Source organism: Onthophagus taurus, chromosome 11 (genome assembly GCF_036711975.1).
Source record: "Onthophagus taurus isolate NC chromosome 11, IU_Otau_3.0, whole genome shotgun sequence".
In the NCBI taxonomy this organism is placed as follows: Eukaryota; Metazoa; Arthropoda; class Insecta; order Coleoptera; family Scarabaeidae; genus Onthophagus; species Onthophagus taurus.
In genome coordinates, this window is record NC_091976.1 from 13991791 (window position 1) to 14009544 (window position 17754).

The 17754-nt window shown below is 33.9% G+C and overlaps 1 protein-coding gene across 2 annotated transcripts; it reads right to left on the bottom strand.

The window, feature by feature from the left end:
• Positions 1-671: 671 nt before the first annotated feature.
• LOC111413593 (transcriptional regulator ovo) lies at positions 672-17493 on the bottom strand. 2 transcript variants are annotated; one of them, XM_023044632.2, is made up of 4 exons: positions 17005-17493; positions 6829-8384; positions 6284-6593; positions 672-2452 (listed from the first exon to the last, which is right to left on the bottom strand). In XM_023044632.2, exons 1-4 carry the CDS (start codon positions 17144-17146, stop codon positions 2157-2159), a joined length of 2304 nt encoding a protein of 767 aa, XP_022900400.1. In that variant the 5' UTR covers positions 17147-17493; the 3' UTR covers positions 672-2156. The 2 variants fall into 2 exon arrangements, with proteins under 2 accessions (XP_022900400.1, XP_022900390.1); XM_023044622.2 differs by having other exon boundaries at positions 6754-8384.
• Between the last annotated feature and the right edge of the window lie 261 nt (positions 17494-17754).

Consider the following 17754-nt stretch of genomic DNA (forward strand, 5'->3'; position numbering starts at 1 on the left):
TAGAGACATGAAATTAGGCATAAATTTTATTCATACATTAACAAACAACAATTTACAATCAAAGTTCGAAGTATCCACCTTTCGCCTTCACAGAGATGACGGAAGCAGTCACCGTGGCCTTCTGAAACGCGCTCTTCAGACTGTCGAGATGCTTGTAAGCTAAGTCCTGTTGGAATGTCCAGGGACGTTTGTTGAAGGTAGTTCTTAGAATTGATCTTGACCCGCTGATTCGCAAAAATCTGCGGTGTCTTCGGCTCAAACTATGACCTGACCGGTTTAACCCTTTCGTGGAAGTCACGGCAATCTTTGGACTTTCACTTCTAGGACAATCCTTGATGGTGAACGACGGATCTGTGCTGTCTCTACGGGCAACTCCGGTGATTTTTCCAATCTCCTTTTGAGTCATCCCAACCTAGCTCAGCCTCAAAATTGTGTCACGGTCTATATCGGACACCATTACTTGAAAGTGCACAAAACCATCCTTTGAATTCTCGGAGGAATCTTTAGTAACATGCGAGCAAAATGTCACATTCATACAACAAAACCGAACAAAGTTACAACACTGCGGTATTAGGCTCCCGCACTTTTATGACATTCTGGTAAGCACTTGTTTAGTCATAAATATTTGAATCTGATCTTAATAATTCTGATGATGTTCAAAAATTAAAAAAAAATTGGTAATGTTTTTTATTTATTTTTTATAAATTCTAACAATTTTCGTTAAATTTCCATAGTTGTAAACAGATCTAAACTTTTTTTAAAAGAAATAAACACTAATTTTATTGAATCTTACAATTTTTAAAGTTTAACAACAAATTTTCAGCATTTTTTGAATAGAATCTAAGTTTAATCAACGAATTTTTATGATTTCCTTTTAATTTGCTTTGTTTTCATTAATTTTAATTTAATAATACAACTTTATTTTTATATTGCGAATAATTTATTATCAAATAACAACAGATACTACGTTCATATTAATGAAGACAGAAAAAAAAGATAGACATAGATAGATCAAAATGAAATTAAAAAAAAATAATAATAAAACGTTTTATCGATTTTTCGAAAAGTAAATGTACTAATTACTGTAAAAATACTGCGTCGTAAAAAAAGACATAAATATTTTAAACTTATATCCTATACAAAAAAATTAAACACACACATAAAAGTAACGATGCAAAAACTCAAAATAAATGATACTGGCTAAGAAATAATTAAAGTTCGTTGACGTAGGTTTATGTTTTCATTTTTTTTATTTAATTAATAATTAATAATATACTTATTTTAAAGAGTCATCTTATTTACATTTATAAAAGAACAAAATCAATCAACGTAAAAATGGGATTTATGTAATGTAAAAAAGGAGAAATAGTTAGTCAGTTCTGAGATGATTAAATTAAAAAGATTAGAAAATGATGATTGATAAAGAAAGTTTTTTAAGTAAATCTGTAGCACCATAGCTTGTTTATAAGAAAAAACATTTTAAAGACACTATGAAGCACCAGAATCAACGTGGAACACGTAAAAATTTAGAAAAAAATGTGTATTTTTTTCATTTCGTAATATATTACAGTCACCTTAAAATCTAAAAACATAGTTAATAATTAATTAATAATTATTAAATAAAAAGAAGAGTTTCCCCCGAATCAGTCTTTTCTAAATTAACACATGTTCCCAATAAAAAGTACAAACTATTAACTATACAAAAATAATAATAATAATATTAATAGAGAAAAAGAGCTCAACTATCGGGATAAATTATTAAACTTCGAGTTTTATTACTTATTTTTTTGTTTCATTAATATCTTAAACGATTAAACCCCATGTATATAATACCATACACCAAGGATTGCACAGTAACCCGAGATTGTTCTAAAATAGAACTTGTTCATATAAAAACACGCTGCTGCTACAAATCGATTTCAACCGTTTCCTATTTCTAAATCCAATTAGGGGTTAATTTTCTCAAAAAAATATATAAATTTCAAAAATCATTATCACAGCTATCTAAAATTTAAATAACACCACATCATTCTAAAAAAAATAATAATAATAACAAACAAAAAGTCATAAAACAAACCCCATTTTTGAATCAGAAAAGAAATAAAAAATATCCCCAAAAAATAAAAATTAAGGGAACATTCTTTAAAAAACGGTTTCTATGTACGTACTTGTAGCAGCATGTTAGCAAAATTCGAATTCGTAAATTTGAAATGACGTTTATCATAGAATTTTAACAACGCTGGGCTGTACGGGTGTTTATCTTTTAAATGAAGGTAATGGACTTCCGGTTCGCTGGTCGTGTGTCCGCACTCTTCGCACACGTACACTTTCGTTCTTCGTTCTTTGTAAGCGTACTGGTGTTGAACTCCGTGCACTTTTAAACAGTGCGATTCCAAGGAACATCGTTGTGTAAATGATTTTTCACAGAGACTACATTTATAAGGTCTTACACCTGGAAAAAAAATTAAAATAAAATCATTTATTTTAACTAAAAATTAAATAATACGATTTCGAACAAAAAACATAATCGAATTTAACAATGAATCTTTAGTTAAAACAAATCTATTTTGAGGTTTCTTCAGATTCATTTAATTTTTTTTTGTTGTGTTAATAATTCTATCGAAAGTATGTTTCAGTTATCTTACTGGAATTACTTTTCTTATCATTGCGCTTGATTTATGCAGACGTCAGCATCAAACTATATTCTCAAAGACACACGTTCTGTCGCTGCAGATCCTAGATTACATACTTCAAGAAGAAATCTTAAATGATACTGTCCAGAAGAAAGATGACAGGTCCAAGATTCAAAAAAAACATTAATTTCATTTGAAACAGATATCAGATTGTAACAAAAACATTGGCCATAAATTTTAACTATTTTAGAAGAAGTTATTGCAACTTAAAGAACGCTCACTCCAAGTTTCATCTCGCCAGACGATGCCTGCGTGCTATAATGGATAAATTTGAGTCGAAGTATGCATTATTGAATGATGGCCAGTGAGATGATGCACTGGAGTCGATTTCACGGTATTCACGGGAATTAGGAATTTCAGAAACCATATGGTGGTGAGTTTTGGGTGAAAATCTTGTTTATGCCATTACTAAATTAAATTAATTTCAAACCTGACTCCTCGTGATCATTTGAGAACAAGAAATTTTCATATTGGGTTGTGCTAAAATTTGAAGAAAATCCTGAATTTCATCGAAATATCATCTTCACCAATGAAACTCATTTTTGGTTTAGTCAAGAAGCATAATATGCGTTAATGGGCAATAACAAACCCAGATGAGTTTTAAGCGACCCCACTACAAGCACAAAAAGTGACCGTGAGATTTTATGCCTGAGATGTCATTGGACCATAGCTTTTCGTCGATGAAATCGACCATGTTACGGTCAATGGAGTCCATTACCATGAATGAGTTCATTGCTTAACCTAGAGTAATTACGTCCGTTCCTGACATAAAGATTTAAAACAGAACTTGATTATTCGGAATGGTTCCTATAAATTCTACCCAATCTTAAATTTTTATAGCTAAATAGTTGAAGAAGGCTTTTATTATTATTAATGAGCTGTTATAATATGCAAAATACTAAATGAGGTAACAGAGCTTGAAGATTTTCTGGTCCAGTTAATAATTATGTAAAATATGTACTTATAGTCGTTATTAAAGGAATAGACGATCGCAAATTACCGTTATTTTTGACGAGTGATGCAACAAATGTTAGATGACGAACAAACAACGCTATCAATCAAACTTATTCCCATTTTAAGCGATCATAGAATCTATTAATCAAATATGCTGTGTCCATTTAGATTTTTTGGCCCATTTTTGGGCAACGGTATTTTAATTTGAAATAATGCTTATATCAAATGGATTTAAAATGATTACTATTTTAACCTTCGAGTGGGCACGCTGTCATAAAATTTATGACAATTTTCGTTTTTATAATATATCCCCTTATATTATATATTTGAAAGGATTTAACGCTAAAGTATTCATGTAACTATGTATTTAGAACATGATGAAATATATTGACGTTGTAAAGGCAAAAAAAGTTACAAAAGACAAAAAATTTACACATTCATTGCTGATTTATAAGGCCGTATTTATATTATGGGATGTATTACGGGATATAAATGTATTATAAACAGATTTTGAGTCATACATGAAGGTTTCGGATTGTTTGCACATTTTTGAAAAATACAGGTCCGTAATGACAATTTTGTCGGAATCGACATATTTTCATCTTTTCAATATATCAATCTTTTCGGTTTTTCGTGAGTTTATGGAAATATTCAATATATTCAAAGGGTTAAGACGACTAAACCTGAATGTTTCTAGTTCTAGGTCTAATGTTAGTTCTAGTGACAGTGGTAGGTAGCGCCAGTTAACATAAGATATCACTATGATGCATATTCTAATTGAACTAAAACTAGAACTAACACTAAATGTAGAACTATAAAGTTTCGGGTTTAGCCCTGCGTCTGAGGAATGATTTTAGTTCAAAGTCTTGTGTTAGTTCAAGTGATAGTGCTAGTGTAACACTAGAAGTAACACTAGACCTAGAACTAGAAACATTTGGATTTAGCCACACGTCTCTCAAAACGGCTAAACCCAAATGATTCTAGGTCTTGTGTTAGTTCTAGTGATAGTGCTAGTATAAAACTAGAATTAACACAAGACCTATAACTAGAATCATTCGGGTTTAGCCGTCTTGAGAGACGTGCGGCTAAATCCGAATGTTTCTAGTTCTAGGTCTACTGTTAGTTCTAGTTTTACACTAGCACTATCACTAGAACTAACGCAATACCTAGATCTAGAATCATTTGGATTTAGCCGTCTTGAGAGATGCACGGCTAAACCCGAATGTTTCTAGGTCTAGTGTCTTGTGGGATATTTTTATTGAACGAAAAGTAGACCTAACACTAGACCCAGAATTAGAAACATTTGGGTTTAGCTGTGCGTATCTTAAGACGGACGAAAACTCAAGGTTATCATAAGGACGTCACCTTTTTCCAAGCAAAACTTTTTCTTTGCAAAACTACCCAATACTTGTACTATTAAGGGATGTTGTATTTTATGTGGGATAGTGCAAGCACACTGTAGTTTCGTAACTATGGTTATTGCATTCATATATTGAGACTTGTATGAAATTCCCGATATGTAGTCTGTAAATGTTGTTAGATTTCAAAAATGAATCAATTTCATTTTATGTTTTTAACAATTGTTTAATATAAATTAAATATTTTTACTCTAGCAAAATGTGTGTTTTAACTGTTTTATTAAAAATAATGTAATACTTATTAATACGGGTCTAATTTCATAAAATTTATGACACGCGCCAGCTCGTGTTATAAAAATTCAAACGTTTTATATGTTTTTTGGTTTGTTAGGTAACTCTGATTCTGTGTAATAGCTAGCTGAACCGATAGCTCAAATTTATGTTCCGCAGAAAATAACGGCCTTTTCGGTTCAATTCATAGAGCTTTTTTTAGAGTATCTTTAAAATGTGTAATATTTTTGTAATTGTTCAAGTTTACCAAGTATTCATGCATAAAATCAGTTGTATTATAAAACCTGTTCAGTCGTCAATACATTTTCAAAGAAATAAGAGTAGTGATTTTTGAGATTAGCATTTATGTAGATTTCTCTTGAAAGAAAAAAAAAACGAAGGTTCCCTAATAACAAGTCTTACAAGACCATTGTAATGCAAAATAATAACAAAGATACAATATCAAAGATAATTAATCTTCAACTTCTACTTCCTTAGGAATCCTAAATAGGAAATAGAAGACCGACACCATGAAGTAATAGTACTAACCATTATAATTAGTTTTTTTTTTACGAAGATGCAGAAACACCCTTTCGTTAGGATGGCTTGGAATGGCATTCCCCGATTACAAACTCATCTACATTTACTAGATGCAGAAGCATCCACACCATAAAGACCGGTCATTCGATGTTTCGACCTACTTTTGGTACAATAAGAAATCTCTCCCATTTTCATATTTTGTCGAGATACTTTAACAAGCTATAAACAATATATTAAGCGAAAACTTTGCCCTTGTGGATTGAAACATCTGAAATATGTTATAATTTCGTAATCTACCAAGGTCAAACTGAGATTTCTAAAAATATATCCTTTGGCCTTGGATTAATACATTTTGTTACAAAAACTATTACAAAAAAATCTACGTTTTTTATGAATGTTTCTCTTCGTTATGTTCGTAATCGTATTCCATTTTTAACTACAATTTTTATTATTATCTAAAATAATTACCTGTATGTGTTCGTGTGTGTCGTTTTAAATCAAAAGTATCGTTAAATCCTTTTCCACAAAAGGTACAGAGATACCTTTTGATGTCCGAGTGACACTTCATATGTCGGTTGAGCAACCTTTGCAACGCGAATACTTTGTTGCAAACTCTACAACAGAACTGTGATGATCCATCTTCCGTGGTTATCGCTGCTACTTTAGCTTTATCTTCGGTTCTGGCACCTTGTCGAACCGTTTCTTGATTTGCCAACGGATTTTTAATACCATGACCGCCATTTACGAACTCAATTTGGACTTCAGCTGGTAAACCAAGCTATAAATAAAAAGGGAAAAATATGTTTAGAATATCTATATCTTTGTAAAGCGAGGAAAAGGGAATAGCATCCACTTTGATTTTGGCATTTTTATTAATTTGAAATCGAAAAATCAAAAAAAGAAAAATGGTTTTAGCCATAATCAATTTGATTGCTTACCCTTTTTTGTAAAACGTTAACGCTTCCTCGTATACTAGGACACTCATCTCCGGAGGAATCTTGTCGAGCACTCACGTTAGATCCTGGTGAACTGTTGTCATTGTGTGGCATCCCATCCAAAGAACTACTTCCAGCACCGGGCGATGGTAAAGACATGGTTGACGACGAATCCAATTCGATTCCATTACCATTAAAACTCAATCCGGGTGAAAGTAAACTTTGAGATTGCATCTGAACTTGAACTTGTAAAGCTTCGTTGTTTAAATTCGAATAAGAAGGAAGACCGTCTGAATAAATTTTCTGAAATTGATGTTGCTGTTGTTGATTCGATTGTTGTTGTTGCTGTTGTTGCTGCTGAAACCGGTTTTGGTTATCGTAATTCCGATTTAAAATATGATCCGAAAACGAGGACATCGTCTCAACGTTTTGGAGGTTGTCTCCGTTTAAGAGTTCGTTGTTTTCTATTTCATCGTTGGGAAGTCTTTGAAGGAACGTCGAAAGGTCATTTGCTTCCGATAAGCTTTCTAAAAATGCGTTTTCGGCGGTTCCGTTAAGTGTTAACGTCGCTGATAACTGTAAGGGATCAACTCCACTTCCCATATCAACCATAACACTGTCGTCATAATTTCCATAAGCAGGTTGCATAAAATTTCCCATTGAATCAATTTTTGATTCATATAAGTCTATATCGACTTCGTTTTTCATTGCTAAACCATTATAAGAAGCGTTTTGAAGTGTTGAGTATTGTTTTGGTGGACTTTGCCCATCTGATAAACTTAAACTTAAATCTTGGTCAACGTGGGGACCATTAACAACGGTGTAATTGTTATTTCCGGTAAAACTACCTATGTTATAAGCGTTGTTACTATTACCACCTTTTAAAGATTCGTAAAAAGGTGGTAATGACCCTGTTGGTGGTGAACTTGGTCCGTAATTTTGTCTGCCGTCTCTTCCAGGGCCACCACCTCCAGTTCCACCTCCCATAGCTCCCCCTGAAGATGAACCACCCCCATTTGAAATTCCTCCAACAAAATTAATCGTAACACCACCTCCACCGCCTGAGGTGTTATTAACATTTTGTCCACCATTTCCACCACCATTCGTCCCAGTACTTCTTCCATGGCCCACCGCCGACAAAGTCATCGGATACGAACTATAACTTGTCCCAGCCAAAACCGGCTTAATAACCTTCGAACTACACAATTTTCTTTTTTCCCGTTCGTCCACGTCTTCACCTTCCTTCTTCGGGACGTGGTAATCAATCGGTTGGTCTTGTTCCGGCTCCTGTTCGGCAAAAGCCGTCGGAAGTTCTACATTCGTATCCGATTCATGTTTGGTTTTCGACTTTGGGGTTCTTTGGATTACCGAACAGCGAACTGCTGGCGGCTGTTGTTGTGGGGGGCCAGGTACATCTCTAGAGGAGGGTTTCTTTTCCGAGGGCAACGTTAGTTTTTCCTCGGCTTCTATACTTAGTATATGGGATTTGCTTCCATAGGGAACATCTCCTCCAAGGATCGAGGAAACAAAACGTCTTGGAGGACAATCTTTTGACGGATCATGTGATGATTGTGATGAACATCCTGCTGTTAAGTTTTTAGGTACTGGAGTCGATGAGTTATCTCTTGATAATCCTGAAAGAAAAAAGGTTTTACTAAACAAATTGATGAAGTATTTATATTTATGGTAAGATTGTGAAATCATATTCTATTTAGTGAGGTTAGTCTCAATTTCTTTTGATTTATGAATATTTCATTATTTTGAATGGTATCATCAAATATACGTTGAATTAACTTAGTTATTAATAAGTAAAAAATAAATTTTATTGTGATCAATCGATCACAAATGATCAAATACTCTCTCACATACGAGATTTTGATGATTCTATATTTTTTTGAGGTTGCCTGGATCAATTTTCATTCTTTTTAATGTTATTTATATGTATATTAGGATCCTTGGACTAATTACCAACTGAAAATGACACTTAACACTTAACGTATGTTGATGTAATTATCATTGAAACTTTAGTTGCTAGTTAGTGCCCTCATAAAATGAAAAACGCTACGGCATCAAGTTCTGCTATCATTACCAGAGTAATGTCATTTGGTACTTAAGAATATAGTAACACCCTATCACATAAACGAAAGTTCTTGGACAAGCAACTCATGTTACTGAGACACGAAATGTTGAAATGAAGTATTAAATGTTTCAAACGCTGAAGATTTATTACTTCGAGGATTAGTTTGGTTTTCAGCTGCCTAACGTGTTTCGTAGATTTTCCTCAGTTATTTCCTCACTTTACCAGGCTATTTGCGGAGAAATGATTTCCAGATTATCTAATTTAATATCTTTCTGCTTTACTTCGGTGAAACTTCTGTTTTAATTATAATATTTTTGGTATAATTTTTCACTCAAGTGTTAGAACATCTACATTTGGTATTGATTTCAATTTGATATTGACTCTGGTGAAAACACCAGAGTGAGTACAGTTAAACCGAGGTCGTTCAGCAGATGAAGGTGAAGGACTGCGAACAAGTCCTCCTTTGCTAGGCGTATGCAACTGTTGAATAAAACCCGAATGTAGTACTAATAATTAACAATAAATCTCATTTCGGTGTAATCGTGGAAATGAACTCAAATCGTTAGGTTGAGTCCATTTTGTCGATCAGAATCCCAAGGATATAAAATAAACATAGGAAATGACGTATCTGGTCCTCAAGATCACCCGATTTGTCCAGCTGTTATTTTTTCCTATGGTGGTATTTAAAAGATTGTGTTTTCTTCACAAACCCCGTACTTTAAAGGTTGAAAAGGCTACTACACAAGAAATATGTTTGATTGGACAAGACCTGTTAGTAAAAGTCATGAACAATTTCCGCTATAGACTTTAAGTGTGTATTGAAGAAAGATGTTGATTCAAGTAGATATTGATCTTTGGATTTGTGAAATAAAAGAAATATTTCATCAACATCAGTTTCGGTAGTTTTATTTGAAAATTAGGCCATAACTTCTTAGGAAATTTAAATGTAAAGTTCAATAGAAAATATTTTAAGCTTTACAAAATGAGGATGGCACCTGGAGATTACGAATGAATCCGGAATTAGATTATTGTCAAATTCATTAAAACTAGGACTGCCGAAAAATTATTATGAGAGGATAATAAATTGGAGAGCATTGAGTCGAAAACGGGAAGACCGAAAAAAAAATGTAGAGGAAGATATGGGAGGAATGGTAGCTAGGAGGTGATGATAGTTATTAATTACACAGGTTATAGATTGAGCAAGCAAAAACCCACCAGGATTAAACGCCAAAAAAAGCAGACGATATTTACAATTGCTAGCAGAGTTCAAATTAACCTTTTAATCGCATTACATCATTCTGCTTTCGCTGTCATTTTTCCACCTTCATTCTGTTTTAACATATTATTGGTTAAATTGCGCTTTATTTTAGCAGACCTTTAAAAGTCTTGCTTACAAAAAATCTCTAACATCAAAATATAAATGTCATTAAAACCAAACCCATATGCTCTACAAGAGGCAAAGGTCTCACTACGCCCTATTGTCAGTGCCATAAATTCTCCCACCTATCAGCTAGCAAAACAACTTGCCAAGATTCTGTCTCTTTGTACAGGTAAAACAGGGTCATATGTCAGAGATTCCACACATTTTGTAGAATCAATTAGGAGTATGAAGCTAGTCAAAGATACCGCGGATAGTCTCCGCAAGAAACTCATTCCGAAGGGTTTGCCCAAGTATGTCCCAGGAATAGTGGAGTACTGCCTATTTTAGCTGGAAGGTAGAGTTCTACAAGCAATGCGAAGGGCAGCCATAGGATCTCCTCTGTCACCTGTGATCGCCAATTTTTACATGCAGATGTTTGAAGAGGAAGCGTTAAAGACGAGTCCGTGGAAATCGCAGCTATGTCTCCGTTACGACGATGATACTTTCCTGATCTGGCAACATGGAAAAGAGCAAACTGGACGTAACATCGAATGCCGCATTAAGGAGCACGAGAGGGTTGTCCGACTAAGAAAAATCCAACAATCTGCAGTCACAGAGCATTGCCGCAAAGGAGGACACACCATAGAGCTTGACAAAACCAAAGTGTTAGCAAGAAACAGACATTACTTCCAACGATTGACGAGAGAACATGGGAATACAGATTTTAGCAACTTTTTAATAAGTATTTAACTCCCTTCTACCAACTATTTAATAATCTTTTGTCTTGTTTTAGAATATTTGCCCATTAACAAATATCTTTTTATTAACATCTTTTGCTTTCATATTTTTCTTTTTGTGGAACTCCAACATTTTGGTTTTGTATAATTAATATCGTAGATTTAACTTGAAAGGATTTGTATTTTAACAGTTGCAAAGAGACTATCAGACCTCTCGCTTACAAAAGACCATTAACTTAAAACCATAAAGACAAATTATAAATCTGCACAAGACCAAACCCATTACTCAAAGAACATACACCAAATCAAAACGTTATAATTTCCAACCAAACCAAACCGAAATTAATCAAACTCAAACCAACACATCTACACCAAACAAGCTTTCTAATAAGCACATTCAGATTTAAAGCAAATTTTCTAATTCGAAAACAATTCCACAACTCATTTGCAGGAATAAGTAACTATAATTGTACTTACAAGTATATTGATATTAGTACGTCACTCTTTTAATTGATTTATTGTTAACAAAATAATAGATACTGGATGTTCTACAAGTATAAATTTATAAAAACGCGAGATTGTTGATTGTGTGGTAGAATAAATACCTAGAGATGACAGAAAATAACATGTTCCTAACAAATCATTTTAATAATCGAAGTTAAGTCGTTGCTATGCCAGCAATTTCCTGATTAATCAGATACGGTTATTACATTTGAACCTTTCTCTGGTTTGATCCAACTCCTTGTTATGATCGTCCAATTCATGCTTGGATAGAAAAATGCCACACTTGATTAAGAATAAAATAGTAAGTGTAATTATAATATAATGTTCTAATCATGAAGAATCTGAAGTATATTATTTTTGTGTCAACATCCATATTTGACCAATCAGATCCGATTTTTTTTTAATCCCATGTTATTTAGTGATTAAAACCTATTCATTGAGTTTTTTTTATTATAAAAAATTATTTGTTTTATATTGTTTATTAAAAAAAAGGTAAAAGCGGATAGAACGAAAAAGGTGTTAATAAATAGCGCGTTCAGCGTAACAGCACACGGTAAACGACACGTAAATGTTCTTTCTCTCCTTTTATCTATCTCTCTTTTTCTATCCATTGGGTGTATTAGATCGGTCGCAGTCAAGGTTTTTATGGTAATCAACCGCTACTAATAATAATACAGAACGGAACGGTTGCCTGTCTGTTATTTTTTTACCTGTTTTTTATCTCTATTTTTTTTTCATTCTCTATTTCGAATTCGCGTTCGAATTTCAAGGTGGAACAATGAACTTTTAACACATTAGCGGGGCTTTAGTATTCGTCCGTCAACAAAGGATGTAACCAACGACGACAACGACGACGACGTTATTCGTCCATACAAATGCGGATAAGAAACGTTTGTTCAGTTTTCTTGGGTGGACATTTCCGAGCCAAGTCAAGGTGTCCTTTTGTTTTATTTACCGGGCTTACGCATTCCATCGGTTTATATTCTATAAATAAACCGGGCACGTTTTACAGTTATTGAAATTTTTTTTTCGTTTCGTGCGGGGGACACTTCAAACCCATAAAACCAATAAGTGGTTTCCACAATGTGTTTTATGAACGTTTCGTAATCGTTTTTATGAATACAATAAGTAGTTTTGTGAAATTTATCTTAAACAAATCTTTACTCAAACAAAAATCCTTCAATAACAGGTAAAAACCTTAACAGTTTTCTAAAGGATTCGTTGATCTTGTTCAGGTTGGTTTGGATTTTTTAATGTTTATTTTGTTTTTATTTGGTATACGTAAAATGCCGTAAGCCATGGGTACTTTATCGTATACCGGTTTATATGGAATCGCCTGCAGGTGCTGCTTTTCACCTTCATCTCGAATCCTTTGTATAATCCTCTGCCACCTTTTATACACAGTATACAAGTTAAAGTCTTTTTCCTTGTAGGAAATCGATTTTTATACGCGAACCCTTTTTGCTTAAGAATTATTTATCGAAATTCACCTTGTGATTAAAAAAAGAGAATTTTTTGTTGGCGAATAAATTTCTATGATGCAGGTTAATGACTTTTCAATCCTTTTTTAATTTTAAATAATCCGGAAGTTTTAAAATACGGCTTCAATGACTTTATCGTAAAAACGGGACCGGTTCAAGGTGAGACAATGAACAGTTTTTTTTTAATAATCGAATTGTTTAAATCAAATTGTTTCGAAAAAACGAGAATTTTATTAAATTATGTATCAACTCCATAGAAGAGAAGTAAACCGGGTAGTTGTTATATTTACATTCACGTTTTATGGAAGTTGATTAAATGTGTCTTGACAATGTCAACCAGTTCAGATCAGAAAGAAGAAAAATTTGCGTATATATGGTCCGACTACTCTTCTTTACCATATACATCGAGATATGTACAAGAATAATATCAAGAAAACCCGCTCCTATTACAATCACAAATTGGAAGTTCTAGTTCAAACTCTCAACCGATCAAATCAAATATCTCGTTTTCCTTTTTAAACAATTTCTTAATAATCCATTTGGTAACCGGATAACGAGTTACTCAATTTAAAAACCTCGAAACTAAAAATTATTTATTCAATTTGACCAAGAATAATCCTTGAATCAGGACACCAGACCAAGAAGACGAAGATAAATATCTTTTTATTCCCAAGAACATATACAGACAACGTTCGTCTTTCGACCTTTTCGCGTCCCGTCGTCGTCTTCACGTCGATATCGTACCCACAGCAAAAGAAGAAGGGGGGAAAGAAGCAAAGCAATTGCCGAAAGCATCGGCCAAGGCCAACAGGGGCACCGGTGCGAGGTAGAACAATGCTCCATTATACCTGTGTTGAAGAAGAAGTGATCGCAAAAGATGTGATCCCAGAAGAACTAATATGGAAAGAAGATTATACTTATTTAAATAAAAACGTTGGATGAAGAGTGGTTGGATTAATTGTTGCTAAAAGAATTAAAAAAAAAGAAAACGAAAACTTGTTTTTAACCTCAAGGCCAAACTAATTAGTCTGCCCTCAGCCCCATGAGCTCTTCGTGCCCCCTACGCTATGTTAACTGTATTAATAACCGTAATACGAACGGGTACCAGTAGAACGAAGAAGTCTGCAGGGCTCCATCCTGTTGTTTTATTATTTGTTTTTGCTGGGGGCTCTTTTTTGCAAAAATAAAAAATGAATTACAGGTGGATGAAATTACATAGTTATATTTACAGCTACATCTTTAATAATTATTGTTTAAACTATAACGTTGACGAATAAATTAAAGAAAGAACCCAACTTTACAAACCGATATCTCTGTTGTCTTTAGAGATGGCGAAAGCTTTAGGGTTTTGTCCTATCGATATCTTGGTATCAACAGCGGAAAAAAATAAAGAACGTGTACCAAATACACCTCAAAATTATCAAATTTCATGCTTTATTACTTTGAAACGAACTCACTTTGGGCTATCTAAATCCGAGTTTTGTCTGGTCAATATCAATCGGCGGCCAAAAATTGCTAGATTGACCTTTCTCAATACAACTCTTCTATTTGGTAGGAATGAGGAACTAAAGCACTATCAATCATAAATGTAAAAACAACACTATCGGCCCTCGTGTTTGGAGTGTATTATATCACTTTCGGGATAATAACTTCCCTATATGATACGCCGATAGATATTGATTGAACAAACCCCGAATTTGGATAGCCCAAAGTGTGTTCTTTTCAAAATGATACACCTTTCTTTTAAATTCGATTCCATAACGGCTGGACACTAGCATGAAGTTTGATAATTTTGAGGTGTATTTGAACACGGCGATGTTCTTTATTTTTTCCGCTGTTGATACCCAGATATCGATAGGACTCAAACCCGGTTATAGATGAAAAAATGATCAGGTTTTCTAGTGGTGTATTTAACATTCCGCCATCTCTAAAGACAACGAAGATATCGGCTTGTAAAGTAGATGGAAAAACAACAGTAAAGGTTCGTCGCGGGTAGAAAGAATTACGATAAAACGCATAGCTAAGATGTTTCAGAAGGAATACTAAATACTTCAGAGGCATATAAACTTGAGTCCCCAATGACCAATTACATGAATAAATAGGAGGTAAAAATAAACCTTTGGGATTGAAGAGTATATAAAGATGTTTTCAATTCCCAATAGATACTGATTTACATAATCTTAAAGTTGATGTAATCTGCCAACAGAATCCTTAAACATTATTTCCACATTTTAAATAATTGTGCACATCTTAATCATTAATCAGTAACAATATCTTCCGGAAAAGTTTCAAATCATTAAAAAAGAAGACAAGAAATGCGCAAATCCTTTTACATTTCAAATAATTGTAGTTAAAATGTTTTTAAAAATTATTTAAACAATAACCAAGAACATTTTATGTAACACTTCGTGCACTAAATGTCATTATTGCGTACGGAGAACGTACTTAAACACAACTACTAAAACGTCACACCTACTTGTTTCATTTGCAAGACATAAATATATTCAAGGATAATACAAATATACTTAACAATTTTCTGTTAAACCATTAAGAAAGAATGAATTAAAAAATTTATTAATTTTCTTCCGGATACATTCTTCAAAGTCTCGGGTTCTTTTTATACACTTTTTCTTCGTTTTGATTGTGGGAACCTGTAACAGGTTAGTTCCTACCTAGCAGGTGCCCATCGAGGGTACCCCACCATCCACCCTAGATATACAACCCCTATATAATAGAAAATGAGACCTGAGCGATCCCACCTGAGGACTTTTACCCCTTATGAGGTAAGAAAAAATAAAGAAAAAAATGTGGTGCTTTTAAAGAAAGCTAAAATGAAGAAGAAGAAATTTCAAGGTTGTGTTATTTAACAAGACGCAACTGGATAGATTTAGAAAGTGTCCGATTGCGTAAAACTTTCACCGGAGTTACCTCTCTGTAAGAGTTTTGTCGGTCATTATCAATGGGTTACCCTACATTTTGTTCTTTCTCACTCTATCTCGCAAGAAAATTTCTCTTTAGATGTAACAAGTCAAGGTGAAATTACGAAATCGTTTTTTATGGGATTTATTTTTTATTTTATTTCAAATCTTGAATAAATTTGATGACCTAATTTTCATTCAATTACTTCTTTGGGGTCACCTTTTTATTTATATTTCATCCCCGATGAAAAAATCGCATCTCATTCCTTTCAATTTCTTTTAAATTTTATTATTCGAGTTTTTCTTTTGTGCAAATCAAAGCCACGTGCTTTCTTACTTAGGGGTCAGGCTCGTGCTGCCCTTTTGGTGTTGTGTTTTTTTTTTTTGAAGAACCAAACGCGACCACTTCTTCTTCGCGGTCGTTCCGGTTTCTTCGCGTACAAATAAAAAAAAATGTAGGGGACGCGTCCAAGTTTCACTTTTTAAAGACCCCGAACTTCCCCTCCGCGTGAAGACCCCGAAATTGAATCCGACACGTGCAAGTAGAGCGTGATGAAAACGTGTCGCCCTTTTTGTTATTGTTATAACATCTTTTGACGTTTTGATTTATTTTATTTGTTTGTGATAAAATTGAAAAGTTAGCTGTAAAATTTTTTTAGTTAAAATAAATAATTTTTGGTGAATCACCTTGAGTTGAGTGGGCTGGGTTGTCTTAAAAACAACTTTTAGCTTTTGTTAAGAGGCTTTTGTAGGCCATCACAGGCAAAACGGTTCGAAATAAACAATAATCGAATCCCGGATTACGACCCGTTTTGGATTCCAACCGCAACATTCTCAAATACCACCAAAAATTAACTAGGAGAAAAGAAGAAATTCGATATTTTTATTTAAAAGGGACCAGTAAAAAGAATAGTTTTCTAAGAAATTAATCGGTCATACAAGGATTAAATTACATTGATTATGGGAAAGAAACGTTCGTGTTCTTATTGACCGTTTGAGTCTCCTCTTTAAAATTATTTAATCTTTCAGCTAATTTAAATAAAAATGTAATCAAAAAAACTCATTAAACCACATTTCATTCTTTACCAACACTCACCGCCAAATTAATCGTTAAAAATTAAAAAAAAATTGAGGTTCGTTTCCTAATCTACAATCGACCTCTCCTTCAACTTACCAATTTTCTTTCCAACGATCAACGGAAGAGGTTGTTCCTCATCCAAATCCAACAAGTTATCCTTAAAGAGATCATCCTCGGCATGTTCGAGCCGTTTCTGCTGCGTGAGCAGCCGGTCTTTGATCAAAAAGATCTTCGGCATGTTGCGATCTTCGTATACAACGCACGAATTTTACTTGATACTTCAAAAATAAAAGTTAAAAAGTACGGTGCACTAGCACATGTAAAGTTGTCATCACTTCTGATGATATCGCTGCACAATCTCATCTGGGCGTATCCATTGGGCCGGCGAAAAGTTCGCGTCGTCACAAAAGTGTCTTTTTTCAAATTTCCGAGAAAAAAAAACTTTTTGATAAACTACGCCGGTTTTTGTGTACCCGAGTTGAAACGGTAAAGAAGAAGACGAAAAATGCGGAATGCGGGTCGCGTGCTAACGTTAAGAGGTCCTTGCGAAGACTGATGACCGCTGAGGCCTCCGAGTGAACCGTTGTGTTCCCCCACTGTTGAATCGCTGGTATCCTTCGCCAGCGACGACCTCTGTCGGCAAAACCTTTTTGTCGCGCGACCTGTCGGAGAAGTCTCTCCGTCTCTCTCATGATATTCTGACTTACTTGTAGTTTGCTTTGATGGGTTTTGATACTTTACAAGGATTATACGGTTTTTAATGTTTTTCGTTACTTTTGGCATGAGTTAAAAGAATGTTTTCGAAGGATTTAAGCAAAATTTTATGTTTAGCTTTTATGTTTGAAA

Excerpts from the sequence above, each read along its gene's own strand:
- LOC111413593 (XM_023044622.2), bottom strand. The coding sequence starts at position 17,146 with ATGCCGAAGATCTTTTTGATCAAAGACCGGCTGCTCACGCAGCAGAAA. Across the intron at positions 8,385-17,004 it reads GATCGTTGGAAAGAAAATTG|GATTATCAAGAGATAACTCA; the intron begins GTAAGTTGAAGG and ends TTTTTCTTTCAG. Across the intron at positions 6,594-6,753 it reads TTAACGTTTTACAAAAAAGG|CTTGGTTTACCAGCTGAAGT; the intron begins GTAAGCAATCAA and ends TTTTATTTATAG.